The sequence below is a fragment of the Monodelphis domestica genome, chromosome 7 (genome assembly GCF_027887165.1).
Source record: "Monodelphis domestica isolate mMonDom1 chromosome 7, mMonDom1.pri, whole genome shotgun sequence".
In the NCBI taxonomy this organism is placed as follows: Eukaryota; Metazoa; Chordata; class Mammalia; order Didelphimorphia; family Didelphidae; genus Monodelphis; species Monodelphis domestica.
Window position 1 is genome coordinate 65,793,150 of NC_077233.1, and position 14,445 is coordinate 65,807,594.

At 40.9% G+C, this 14,445-nt stretch overlaps 1 protein-coding gene across 5 annotated transcripts in view; it reads left to right on the forward strand.

Moving 5' to 3' along the window:
• Positions 1-13,621, forward strand: part of FBLN2 (fibulin 2) — a 258,583-nt gene extending 244,962 nt beyond the window's left edge. For all 5 annotated transcript variants that reach the window (XM_007500354.3, XM_056804787.1, XM_056804788.1 and 2 more), the window contains 4 exons: positions 736-852; positions 2,876-3,004; positions 6,467-6,590; positions 7,751-13,621. In XM_007500354.3, coding sequence (XP_007500416.2) covers positions 736-852; positions 2,876-3,004; positions 6,467-6,590; positions 7,751-8,108 — 728 coding nt within the window. In that variant the 3' untranslated portion in view covers positions 8,109-13,621. The remainder of the gene's footprint in view (positions 1-735; positions 853-2,875; positions 3,005-6,466; positions 6,591-7,750) is intronic.
• The last annotated feature ends 824 nt before the right edge of the window (positions 13,622-14,445 follow it).

A 14,445-nucleotide genomic window follows, 5' to 3' on the forward strand; every position in this document is an offset into this window, starting at 1 on the left:
TGGGGCAACTAGGTGGTTCAGTGGTTAGAGATCCAGACCCAAAGACAGGAGGTCCTGGGTTCAAATTTGACCTTAGACTCTTCCTAGCGAAGTGACCCTGTATAAATCACTTAATTCCAATTACCTAGCCCTTACCACTCTTCTGCCTTGAAACAGATACTTAGTATTGATTCCATGACAGAAGGGAAGGGTTTAAAAAAAAAAAACAAACGTGAGCTTTGGTCATGTACTGAATCCCAGCTCTGACCTCAACTATACCTTAGGCAAGTAACTCCCCCTTTTTGAGCCACAAGACTTCTCATCCATAAAATGGGTATAATAATACTTGGACTACTCTCATAGGGTCATTGTAAACAACTTTTGTAAGCCTTAAGGCATAATAAAGATGTGAATTGTTATTGTATTAATAGTTGATTCTCCACCACCATGCTCCCTTCCAACTCCGAAAGCCAATGCTTTTTCAGAATGACATTGGGTTAGAATCACAAGAATTTGTTAAGCACCTACTATGTGCCAGACACAATGCTAAAGCCCTGGAGAATCCAAAAAGAATCAAAAGACAATGTCTGCCCTTAAGGAGCTCACAATCTAAGGGAGGAAACAAATGTAAGGACAAGATATGTAGACAGATTAAATGGAAGAGGGAAAGAATAGCCCTAGGACCTGATTTCCCATCGTCCGGTCTGTTACCTGTCAGTAAAGGTTGTTACCTGCTTTCTCCCTTCTCTGCTGCAGATGTGAATGAGTGTGAGAACAACCCTTGCAGCCAGGAATGTGCCAACGTCTATGGCTCCTACCAGTGCTACTGCCGGCAAGGCTACCAGCTCGCAGAGGATGGGCATGCATGCAAAGGTGGGCCCTGGGTGAGGGGAAGACTGGATATTAGGGGGAAATGTGTCTGAGCACCCTATGGCCACTTGTCCTTAGGGTTCCCTTTTCTGTGCCACTCTTTCCCCTTTCATCGATTCCAGGTAGATACCACCAGGGGCAGGAAATTGCACTCTGATAGCTTTTATAATCCCTGGCAAGATAAAAGGGGTTTGGATGCTTCTAAATACAATATGACTATTTCTAAATGTAAAACCACATAAAAATAGGGCTACATGTTATGGACTGATGCTCTAAGCCCCTGACCAATCTGCCAAGTAATTTAGCATAGCACAAAGAAGAGCCTGAGGCCTAGAGTCACCTAATCTATGTTTAGATTCTGACTCTGGTTTTCATAAATGGGGTTATTGAGGACCTGGGTTCAAATTTAGCCTCAGATACTTCTTACCTATATAACCCTGGATGGATCACTTAACCCCAGTTGCTTAGCCCTTACTGCTCTTCTGCCTTAGAACTGATATGGATTCTAAAACAGAAGGTAAGAGTTAAAAAAAATTAATGGGGTGATCTTGGATAAGTCAGTAGTGTTCTTTGAACCTCAATTTCTCCATCTGGAAAATGCATTGTGGAGGGAAGTCAGATTAAGTGAACCACAGGTTTTTTTTTTAATAAAACCCCTTTCCTTCCATCTTAGAATCAATACAGTCATCTCTCACTATATTGTGGTTCACTTATCATGGCTTCACTGTATCATGGGTTTTTATTTTAATATATATCTAGTAAAATAAATAATTTTGACTACATCAAATTAAAAAGTTTTTGTACAAACAAAACCAATGTAACCAAAATCAGAAGGGAAATAATAAACTAGGAAACAATCTTTATAACAAAAACCTCTGACAAACATCTAATTACTCAAATTTATAAAGAGCTAAATCAATTGTACAAAAAATCAAGCCATTCTCCAATTGATAAATGGGCAAGGGACATAAACAGGCAGTTTTCAGCCAAAGAAATCAAAACTATTAATAAGCACATGAAAAAGTGTTCTAAATCTCTGATAATCAGAGAGATGCAAATCAAAACAACTCTGAGGTATCACCTCACACCTAGCAGATTGGCTAACATGACAGCAAAGGAAAGTAATGAATGATGGAGGGGATGTGGCAAAGTAGGGACACTAATTCATTGCTGGTGGAGTTGTGAATTAATCCAACCATTCTGGAGGGCAATTTGGAACTATGCCCAAAGGGCGATAAAAGACTGTCTGCCCTTTGATCCAGCCATAGCACTGCTGGGTTTGTACCCCAAAGAGATCATAAGGAAAAATATATGTACAAGAATATTCATAGCTGCACTCTTTGTGGTGGCAAAAAATTTGGAAAACGAGGGGATGCTCTTCAATTGGGGAATGGCTGAACAAACTGTGGTATATGTTGGTGATGGAATACTATTGTGCTCAAAGGAATAATAAAGTGGAGGAATTCCATGGAGACTGGAACAACCTCCAGGAAGTGATGCAGAGTGAGAGGAGCAGAACCAGGAAAACATTATACACAGAGACTGATACACTGTGGTACAATCAAATGTAATGGACTTCTCCATTAGTGGCAATGTAGTGATTCTGAATAAACTGGAGGGATATAGGAGAAAAAACACTATCCACATTCAGAGGAAAAACTGTGGGAGTAGAAACACTGAAGAAAAACAACTGCTTGACTACATGGGTCGAGGAGGATATGGCTGGGGATGTAGACTCTAAATGAACATCCTAGTGCAAATACCAACAACATGGAAATGGGTGCTGATCAAGGACACATGCAATACCCAGTGGAATTGTGCATCGGCTATGGGAGGGGTGGGGGAGAGGAGGGAGGAATAGAAAATGATTTTTGTAACCAAGGAATAATGTTTGAAATTGACCAAATTGAAAAAAATATCAAAAGGCAAAAACTAAAAAATAAAAGATATATCTAATTCTGTATCGCACCTCTAGGAGTGACTCCTCAAACTCCCTAATGAATGTGGCTTTCAATCTTTTCCACAGACATTGATGAGTGCACCCAAAGTGCTGGTATCCTCTGTACCTTCCGTTGTGTCAATGTCCCTGGCAGTTACCAATGTGCCTGCCCTGAGCAGGGCTACACCATGATGGCCAATGGCCGGACCTGCAGAGGTAAGTAAGTGGCTGGAATATTTCCCTTTCTGGAGAGAAGAGATGGATATCCCTAGCACAGGGAGGGCACCCTCTATCATTACTGTTGTGAAAAAAAAAAAAGTAGTTTTATACTTAGTTCTTTCCCATGCACCCATTTTTGTGCCAGGAAAATAGGAGAAGGATGAGGTAGAGACCTGCTTCTTATTTTCTCCTGCTCTGGGACCTAACTCTTGCTTTTTGAAGAATAGCAAATGGGATGGAGTAGGCATGAATCAAAGAAACAACTGTGCTTATACTCCTTGTTCTGTGGAGTCTGTGGGTTCTGACCAGAGTTTGAGACCTCCTATGAGATCTTGGTGAAGACAAGAGGGCCTGTTTGAGAGGGTTTCACCAGGCTGTTGTTACTCAGTCATTTGCAGACTCTCCATGAACCCATTTGGGGTTTTCTTGGTAGATACTGGAGTGGTTTGCTATTTCCTTCTCTAGCTTAACAGATGAGGAAACTAAGATAAAAAGGCTGAAGGGATATGGCCAGGGCCAAACAACCAGTAAGTGTCTACGATTAAATTTGAACCCATGAAAATGAGTCTTCCTGATTCTAAACCTACTGCTCTATCCACTGTACCACATAGCCACCTACTGACTTTCAAGAGGGAGGCTCTTAGAATAATCTGTGTCTGGATTAGATTATTACTAATATCACTGGATCACGTTGTTATAAACATGATCTGGCTATACCAAGGGCTTTGTTTCCTGGGTGAGATTATATTTCCTAATCTGGTTGATGGATGACTATGGTCTGATGGCTGGACCTCAAACCTATAGTGGGGAAACAAATTGGTCAGAGTTTGGCTCCTAGTAGGGGAGGCTCAGTAATATGACAGTCACAGAAACCATCAAGCCCCTAAAGAAATACTTAAGTTTTGTTGAGGGGAATAGGGGAAAGGTAGGGACATAAATAAACCTCTCAGCCTCAGTCTCATATGTAAAATGAGATGAGACTCATTGATGTCTAAGCTTCCTTCTAGCTCAAAGTCCCACAAGCCTGATAAGAGAGAGAAAATCCTTGTCATCATTTTTCCTCTCCCTGTTGCTGCCATCATCTCTTCCTCTTCCCTCTCCTCTGCCAGGGAACACGTCAGAGTGTATTCTTTTTAATCCCACTTAAGCTATTGCTTTTGACTTCCTGACTTCATGGGAGATGCAGAGGGAACCTGTCAGAAATGCTGGTAGACTGGGCCCATTAACTCATCACTATTGGCAGCATCTCTTTCCCTCATAACCCAGGAGAAATACTCCCTCTGGGTCTTTGTAAAACCTCAGAGAAGCTCCAGGGCAGCCATGTTTTGAGCCAGGCACTGCCCTGTCTGAACCCTCTTCTCCTCTTCAACCTTCTTCTTATGTTACTAACAGCATTTCCAGAGAAATGAGCTTTCTTTCCAAGCACTAGTTTCCTCCTGTTATTCCTGCTCCCCCTGAAACTGTAATAGTTCTAGAGTGAGGAGGGGTGGTACAATTAGCTATCTGGGGTCAGAGGCCAAAACTTTCCACTTGTTGAAGATGATAATGGAATCTACCCACTGTAGGTGAGTGGGCCAAGCATCCCCCCACCCCCTGGGAGCAGAGGGCCAGTGTGGTCAGAGCTGTCCTAGTGTGAGTCTGTTACCCTTGACTTAAGCTCCTGGAGACAGGGTTTTGCTGGGTACAAATTATACAAGGATGGCCCCCAGTGCTAAGCATGGTGTAAGTGGAAAGAAACCTGATTAGGCATGGGTATCAAAAGGATGCCAAAAACCCATTGTATTTACTAACTACAAGAAATGAGCTATATATTGTCATTTTGCAAATTTAAGTTATATATGCCAAGCATTATTATTATTATTATTATTAACATATAATGAATCTATAAATTATTTTGTTATATTTTATATCATAATATATTTTTATTTATAATTATAGTATTCCAAGTTTATAGATGAGGAAACTGAAGCTCAGAAATATGACCTTAGCTAAGTCTCCTCATGTCTCTGAACTTCAGTTTCCTCATCTATAAAATAGAGTTGATAATAACAATGATACTTGGCATTCACATGTACTTTAAAGTTTGCACAGTCCATTTCTATTGGTTGTATTATTTGCATCTTCTAATAGCACCAGGGAGCAGATTTTGGGAGTATTCATATAAACTTCTGCCTGAAATCTGTAAAGTCATAAAGAATCCAATATTCTAATTTTACAGAGGCTCAGAGGAGATTACATGATTTGTTCATGATCTCACAGCAAGTAAGTGTAAGAGTCAGGATTAGCTCTCCTCTCTCACAGAACTGTCAGATCAGATAATTAATATGAATGCCCTTTGGTGCTCAAGTGAGCTACAAAATTCAGCTTGTGGAAGCACCAATTTGAGGACAAGAGTGTCATTATGTAGAACCAATAAGATATACATTCATTCTTTAACCCCTCCTATCTGACCCTTTGGAAACCTGTGATGTAGGACAACAGCACAGATATGGATAGACTGACCAACCAACTGATCAACCAACTGTTAAATATTGACTGATGACTGTCTCACATTGGGCTTGAGACTGGGTCCCAGGCTGGACAGTTATGCCTTGGAAAAGTTTTTGCACTAAGTAAATTATTGCACCTTTAGTTCCAAGAATAATGGAAGAGCTCAATGTGGCCTGAGCATAGCCAGTGTGTGTGTGTGTTTGAATTTATGGTTCTTGGCTGAAATTGAATTGCAGTCTAATATCCCAATGATCTATCTATAACTTGCAAATCACTCATAATATCCAAACTGCTAAATCTTTGGCTTCTCTACCTTTGACACTGGTGTGTAATGGTGACATTAAAGAGACCTGCCATCTGTTCCTTATGCCAAGAATGCTGAATCTCTATTTGATGCCATGTGTTATGAAGGCAGAGTATGTAAGAGTTAGGAAGATCTACAATCAGATCCAGTCTCTGACACACACTAAGAATAATGGGCAAATCATTTACCCTCTAAGTGCCCTAGGCAACTCTCTCAGGCTATACATACTCTTAAGAAAGAATTGCCAAATTATCAGTAATATGGAAATGGGTCTTGATCAATGACACAAGTAATACCCAGTGGAATTTCTTGTCAGTGCAGGAAGAGGGGAGGGAAAGAACATGAATCATGTAACCATGGAAAAATATTCCAAATTAATTAAATAAAATTTTTCAATTAAAAGAAAGAAAGAAAAAATTGCCAATCTGCATTGTAGAGGGGGTTGCCCATACTAATGAAAACCTTAGATCTAAAGGCTGGGGAGGCTGGGGGGAGGGAGGGTTGTAGAATACCATTTCGACTACTTTGGTTCTCCTAAAGAAAATTGGCATGCTTGTGTTTCTCCTTGTGTATATTTTTTCTGGCCACTGTTTATAATTCTAAGTTTTCAGGTATTTTTAGTTCTCTTAACCCTTTAATTTCCTTCCCTTTGTGTTTTCTGACAGACCTGGATGAATGCACTCTGGGCACTCACAACTGCTCGGCGGCTGAATCTTGTTACAATATCCAGGGTGGTTTCCGGTGCCTGCTATTTGAGTGTCCACCAAACTACAGAAAAGTCTCTGACATGTAAGTTCTTTGCTCTCCTTCTGGGAAACTTGGAAACATACCTTCTCTCTCCATTCAAAAGAATTCAAAGCCATCCTCTGATCCAAGCAGAAGCTGTTTAATTACAACTGGCCCCTCCTCTCTCAGCCATTGCTTTAAACAGTGTTGGGCAGATGGGACAATTTGAAAAAAAGTGGATATTTATGGATCAAGAACTGAGGCTTAAGGGAAAGAGGTTTGGATTTGGCTTCAAGGTACTTGAATTCTTTTCTTTCCCAGTAGCTGTTGCTTAGCCTCTAAGTTTCAGTTTCCTCATCTGTAAAATAAGCATGATGATACACTAATAAGAAGAAAATAAGGGGGCAGCTGATTGAGAGCCAGGCCCACAAATGGGACATCCTGGGTTCAAATCTAGATCCAGACACTTTCTAGCTGTGTGACTCTGGGCAAGTCACTTAACTCCCATTGCCTAGCTCTTAACACTCTTCTGCCTTAGGTCCAATACAGAATATTGATTCTAAGATGGAAGATAGAGGTTTAAGAAAAGAATAATGTAATGTTAATATATAATATATTGTGTTATAATAATATATAGTATAATCACACTAGCTAATATTTACATAGTTACTTATACTACATACCAGGCTCTACACTAAGTGCCTTATAAATATTACCTCCTTTACTCTACACATCAACCCTGGGAAGTAGGTGCTATTATCATCCCCATTTACAGATGAGAAAGCCAAGGCAAACAGTGACATAACTTAGTAAATGTCTGAAGTTGGATTTGAACTCAGGTCTGCCTGACTCCAGGCCCAGTGTTATATCCACTGAGCAACCTAGTGGCTTCTGCCTAACTCCCAAAGGTGTTTAAGGGGAAAGTACTTTGTAAACCTCAAAGCACTCCAGAAAGATGATGTTTTATGGTGAAAAGAATACTGATCCTAGAGTCAAGACCCCCCTGGTTTCAAGTCCTGGCTCTGGTATGATGTTTGGTGAATAATTTAATCTCTCTTGGTCTCAGTTTCCTCATCTATAAAATAAGAAGATTGTAGACTAGAAGGCCTCAGCATTTGTTCCCTCTCCATTCTAAATCTTTGATTTAGAATGGTGAAGTTCATACTAGCAATGTCATCGTCATCACCCTCATTTTCCTCCATTTCCCACTCTGTTATTTGTAGGAGATGTGAACGAACCAGCTGCTTCAATTTCTTGGACTGCCAGAGCACCCCAGTTCGGATCACTTACTACCAGCTCAACTTCCAGACCAACATTGTGGTTCCCGCTCACATCTTCCGCATTGGCCCCTCCCCAGCCTATACTGGTGACAACATCATCCTGACCATAACGAAGGGAAATGAAGAAAATTACTTTAGTGCCCAGAAGCTAAACCCCTACACAGGTGTCGTCTACATTCAGAGGCCAGTCAAGGAACCGCAAGACTTCCTTCTAGATGTTGAAATGAAACTCTGGCGCCAGGGAACCTACACCACCTTCCTGGCTAAAATCTACATCTTCATCACAGCCCATGCCTTCTGAGGCAGGCAGGGGTGGACACTGGGACTGGCCGTGCTCTGCTCTTTAATCTTTCTACCAAAGCCTATTTAGTCCTGGGGAAGTGGCTTTCACTGTATCTGGCACCTCTATTATTTTTCTATTGTCGCTTGAAACAGTATTATTATTATTTTGTAAATTAACTTAATTTTTACTGATTTGTTTCTTCTCTAGTTTGTTGAGTTTTCCCCTTGAAGTTGTGCTAGAGGAAAAATATACATGAATTGTTGGTCTTCAGTGACGTCTTTAGAAGAGAAAGCTAAAGAATGAAAATTGGTAGCTAAGTGCATCATTGAAGTGAAAAACTGGACTGTGTCCAAAAGAGGGACACAGGAATCAGAGGGAGACATTGAACCATTTTGTATGAGGGATAATCGAAGGATCCGGAAATGTTGAACCTAGAAGGAGAAGGCTTGGGCTTTTTTCTTTGCAAGGGTTACCACGTGGGGAAAGGAGCAGCTATTCTCTACCCTCCAGTAAGGAAACTAAGACCATTGGGTGGAAATTCCAGGATAGTGCCTTTTAGCTCTCCCTGAGAGAAAACTTCCTAATGACTGGTGTCCAAAAATCAATGAACTCCCTGAAGAGGCAGTGGGTTCTCTGACACCATAAGTGTTTAAATAGTTGGGAAATAAATCGTTTGTTGTGAATGTTGTAGTGAGAATTTGTGACTTTGCAAGGGACTTGGCCTAGTCAGCTTTGAATTTCCTTCCTATAATTCCATATCCAGAGTAGAAGACAAAGTAGCTTATAAATGAATTTTGATTCCACTTATAGTATAGTTTTCTCTTAAAATGCTGGGCCTTAATGCTTGAGGATACGAGGATTCCAAGTCTGCTCCCACTAGGACTTTCACTGAAGTGTATCACCTTGGGCCCATCACCCTGACAGGAAGATCAGCCCAGTCCAAGAAGAACAGCATGCCCGATTGTACTGTCTTTCCCTGGCAGCATGGTTCTGTCACCATTTATGAGAGAAGGAAGAGGACATCATCTCCATCAAAGCTCCGTAAGATAAAGGAGAAGGGAGAAGAGAAAAGAGAGATAAGGATGATAATGTGCTAGAAACTGAAGTAGTAGCTAGGGGAAAGTTTGCCCTCCAACAGGATCATTAAAAATTATTTATAAGGTTGATGGATATGTAACATGCTTTTTTAGACATATCTTTGTATAGATCACTATATATGCAAGTATATGTTCCTATATATGCATAGAAGATTAGATTTATTTTCCACGGCTCCAGGGGATAGAGCTAAGACCTCTAGATGGAAGTTAGAGGGAAGCATATCATCTCAATGTGAAACAGCAGGTTCAATTCCATTCAACATTAAGTGAATATTCTGTGTAGTTATAGGTAATAGACTTGGGGCTGGAAGTGACTTTAGAGGCTGTCTAGGTCCCCCTCAGATATCCCATTTGAAGAGGAGGAGCTAAGGTCCAGGAGACACAGGCAACATGACACAATAGATGAAGTCAGGAAGACCTGGGCTCTCATCCTGCCTCTGACCGGGAAGTCACAGTCTCTCAGTGCCCCCAGACAACTCTCTGGGTTTGAGGCAAGTTGTCAGTTACTGATCCGCTTCCATCAATCAATGAATAAATATTTATTAAATGGTTACTATGTGCCAGGCATAGTTCTAAGCCCTTGGGATGCAAAGAAAGCCCCAAACAGCCCCTACCTTCAAGAAGCTTACTAGTTCTAATGGAAGGAAACTAAATAATTAGGTACCCATAAGATGCATGCAAGAAAACAATGTGTAAAATTAGGTTCCTATAAGATACATAAAAGAAAACAATGTATAAATAATTGGAGACCTACTGATAGATGGTAGTGGATGAAGTTTCCACAACAGGAATTGATTGCCCATAATGATGAAATCTGAAGTCAAGATAAAAACAAATTACTAGACCCTAGAGCTATGTTGGCAAACCCATGGCACATGTGCCCTGGCATGCCAGAGGGGGCTGCTCTATTCCCTCTCTCCACAGCGCCCAAGGACATTTTTCACATGCTTCATCCCTCTGCCCAGCACTCCCTCCCTCCCTTGTCTGGAGTAATGTGGGGGGATTCATAGTTGTCTCAAGTGCAGTTTGGGCATGTGATCTCTAAAAGGTTTCTAATACTGCCCTAGATACACAAAAACAAAAAGGGAGGCCATCCCTGTATTCAAGGCATTTATATTCTACAAAACATTTGTAATGAACATTTATTAGCTCCTACAACTTGCAGAGTACTGGGAAAGGTTCTAGGGAGCTCTGAAGGCTTAAGTCCTGCTGCGCTCACGGAATGTACTATCTACTAGAATGATTAGACTCCAACACCAGTAACTATAAGACACAATATTATGTCATCCATGCACTAGAGAGGTAGAAAACCAATGTCGGGAATAACTGTCTAATAGAACTTCACCCAAAAAATAGAATGGGCTGCCTTGGGACAAAGTGAGTTTTCCATCAATGGAGGACTTCAGGCAGAAGCTGAGGTCTCTGGACAGGGATGTTGCAAAGAGGTATTGGGCAGGAATTAGACTACAGACCTCTCCCTCTTCTCTAGTTCTATGAATTTATATGTCCTCAATATGGTTAGACACATGAAAAATGCCTATGTGTATGTAACTATACTTCTATACATTTAAATTCAGCAAACATTAAGTGACTTGTGAACATATATAATTCATACAGTTGGACAATGATAGGAATTAGCTGGAAGGGCCTTTAGAAATCACCTAATCCCCTTATTTTACAGAGGAAGAAACTGAGGTTCAGGGAGGTGAATGACTTGTCAAAAGGCAAACAAATAGTAGAGTTGAGATTTGAAGCCAGATCTTCTGACTCCAAATCATGGGTCTCTTTATATACATGCATATACACAAATGCATGTACATGTACCTAATGCATATACATTATCATGGTGTAGTGAATAGAAAGTTGGACTTGGAGTCAAGAAGACCCAGATTCAAATCCTTGTCAATTTTGACTAGTAGAATGGCATAGTAGGTAGGATATCAGAGTTGGAGTCAGAAAGACCTGAATTCCAGACACTTCTTGGATGCTTACTATGTGACCTAAGGCAAGTCATTTAACTTCCTTGCACCCATCTCCTCATCTGTAAAATGAAAAACTTAAATCAAAGGCCTTTTTTCCTTTCAACTCTGAATTTATGTCCCTATGAAAAGTCTGTGATCTTTATCAGTAAAATGGAAGAGGAATACCTATGGTGCTTCCCTTAGAGTCACTGTGAGATAATGTCTTTAAAGTGATCTATAGAGTTTAAAGCATTAAGAACTGATTGATAAGCTCTAGTGGCAATAGGATAGCCCAATTGAAGGGATGAAGCCTTGTGTTCTCAAGAAAAACTAAGAATTAAAGCTGAAGACTTATTTCCTGTAGATTGTATATCTGGGAAAGGGATCTTCTCATTTTCTCATCAAGAAAAGTCAAATTACTTGCCCAAGATGGCTCAGCTAGTAGGCAGAGCTCAGTACACGGAGACCAGGGGGAAAGCTCTCTTTAGATGATTTCATTGTCTCAGTACACCCTCACAAACTGGACTTTTCTTTGGTTCTCTATGAAAGGAGAAGGGGGTCAGGCCTTGTAGTGGAGGGGGGCAGGGGAACTCAGGGAGGAAGATGAGGAGATAAGCATCAAAATTTATCCGTGGCTTCTGTTTTAGGAGTATCTGCCACAGGTCTCCTCATTCTGCTAAGAGCCATGATTCTTAAAGAGGAAGGCAATCTGGGCCTTGGACATGTAGTTTATTCTCGCTCTCTTAAAGGGTATTGGAAGGCAATGAGATGATCTGAAGGTCTAGTCAATTCTCCTAGAACGTTTTGGATGTGAGGGGACAGTACTTTAATTAGACCCATCCATCCATGCATCTGACCATCACCATCCATGTCTGTATGGTGGATATCACAGTGCACATAACACTAGGGGGAAAAAGAATTGTCCATCAGATGCTACCCTCCAATTCTTCCACCAATGGTGAAGAAGATTTCATATAAACATACATACGTGCGCCCATATACAAAAATTTGGGTATTTTATTTGGAGATTCTTCGGGCCCAGAACCTATGAAAAAGAGATAATGTTTGTTTGTTTGTTTGTTTTCCTGGGCCCAAAGAAATTATGCTCAGCCCTGGGTATGGATCCAAAGTGACTCTAACCCTCTCAGTCAAAGTACTTCCTGAGATAATTTTAGCATCAGATTTATAACTAAAAAGGAATTGAGGCCAAAATTGTCTTGATCATTTCTCTCACTTAACAGATAATAAATAATAAGAGCTACCACGTAATGACTTAAAGTTTACAGAACACTATACGTGTTATCTCATTCAAGCCTTACAACAACTCCATGCACTAGGTGCCATTATTACCCCATTTTACAAACAAGGAAACTGAGGTTGAGGGGTTCAATAATTTGTACAAGGTCACACAGACAACATATGTCTGCTGAATTCAAGTTTTCTTGACTCAAAAGCCGGCACTTTATTTACTTTAGCACCTAAAACAAGAGAGGTTAATTAACTTTTCTAAGGTCACACAGATAGTAAATAGCAGAGCTAGAATTCAAACCCAGGTTCTCTGACTCCAACTGTAGCAGCCTTTCCATCATAGCATGTTACCTTTCTAAGATATCAGATCTATGCAACAATCAAAGGCCACAGTGCCAGTGCCAGAACATGTTCTGGTTGCTTATACATACTTGACTATGAAGTCAACCTGCTTAAAGAAGCAGCCCAGGTAGTTGGAACCAGGCTCTCCCCTCTGGTTCTGGCCTTCCTTCTCTTCCTACACCCGGAGTACCAGAGGCTCTGCTCATATCCATCTGGAATCACTGTGCTAGGGAAAGATTTCCATCAGCATTATTGGGATGATTGAGTGGCCTGGCCTCCAGCACTCCAGCAAATCTGCTCCACTGGGGAATCAATGGACAAGTCAGTGCTTTGTCACTTGGACCCCCTGTGGCAATGTGATCCTCTGGGAGTTCCAAGCCCTACCTCATCATTATCCATCTGCCATGGAAAAATCAAGTGGGGGAAATGGGCTTGCAAGAAATCACTTCGAAAAACCAAGAGCCTGCAATTCCAGATGCTGTGGGCTCTCTGATTTAGGCACTGCTTTGAAGAGACATCACCAATATCCGGCTGAAGGGAGGAGAGTGTCTCCTAAAGCAACTGGGCAACTGATCTCTCTCTGGCAAAGCCTCATTCCCCGACTTCCCTTGTTAACCAGAAGAGTCTTCTTTTCAATCACCTACAACCTCTCCTTCCCAAGGAAGGATGCTTTCAGGACCTCTTGCCCTGGAGGAGAGCTCAGACTGGTTTCCTCAATCTCAGGCCTTCTTCCTTCCATGATATTATTAACCAAAGGGCAATACAAATGACTCCCTCCCCTGCCTTCCTCTCTGCTAACTCCTAGAAACTGAAAGGCTTTTGTAAACCCTGTCCTGTATGCTGTTTCTCAATAAATGCTACCTACCACCAGCGTATCCCTGAAGTTGTGTTTGTCTGCACCATTTGAAGGTCAGCCTTTTGCACCTTAGAATTTTTTAAAGTTTTTATTTTCTCTTTTATTACTATAACTGGATAAGCATTTAATAATCACGAACCTTTCCACATTCAAAGAACAGAAAAAAAAAAGATTTAATAATATGACATGCCTGCGTATCTTTGGAAGAAACTGGGGGTGAAGGGTGGGCTTAGTGTGTGTTGAGATGGGCAGAGGCAAAAGACCATAGCAGGTTCTGCTGTAAAACCCCGGAAGTTCACAGGACCCAGATTTAGAGCTCATTTGCTTTGTCAAAATTTGACATTCAATCTATAGAATCCCCTTTACCAATTCTCTGACAAGTAGTCAGGAAGGACATTAACAAACCCTCAACAAAATCAGACCTCTTTATGCATGGAAGCTGTATTGTTTTATAAATCACCTGGGTGGTGGAGAACTGGTCATCCAACAATTTGAACCTAAGTAAAATTAGATCTGGGAACATCTAGGTGGCTGAGTGGATAGTCGGGCCTGATTCAAACCTGACCTCAAACACTAACTAGCCTTGTGACCCTAGACTAGTCACTTAACCTTGGTTGCCAGTTCCTTATCAATCTTCTGCCTCGGAATGAAACAACTAGAACAAATTGATTCTAAGACAGAAGGTAAGAGGAAAGGCAGGAAAGAAAGAAAGAGAAAGAAAGAGACAAGAGACAAAGACAGAAAGAATGAGAGGAGAAAGAAAGAAAGAAAGAAAGAAAGAAAGAAAGAAAGAAAGAAAGAAAGAAAGAAAGAAAGAAAGAAAGAAAGAAAGAAAGAAAGAAAGAAAGAAA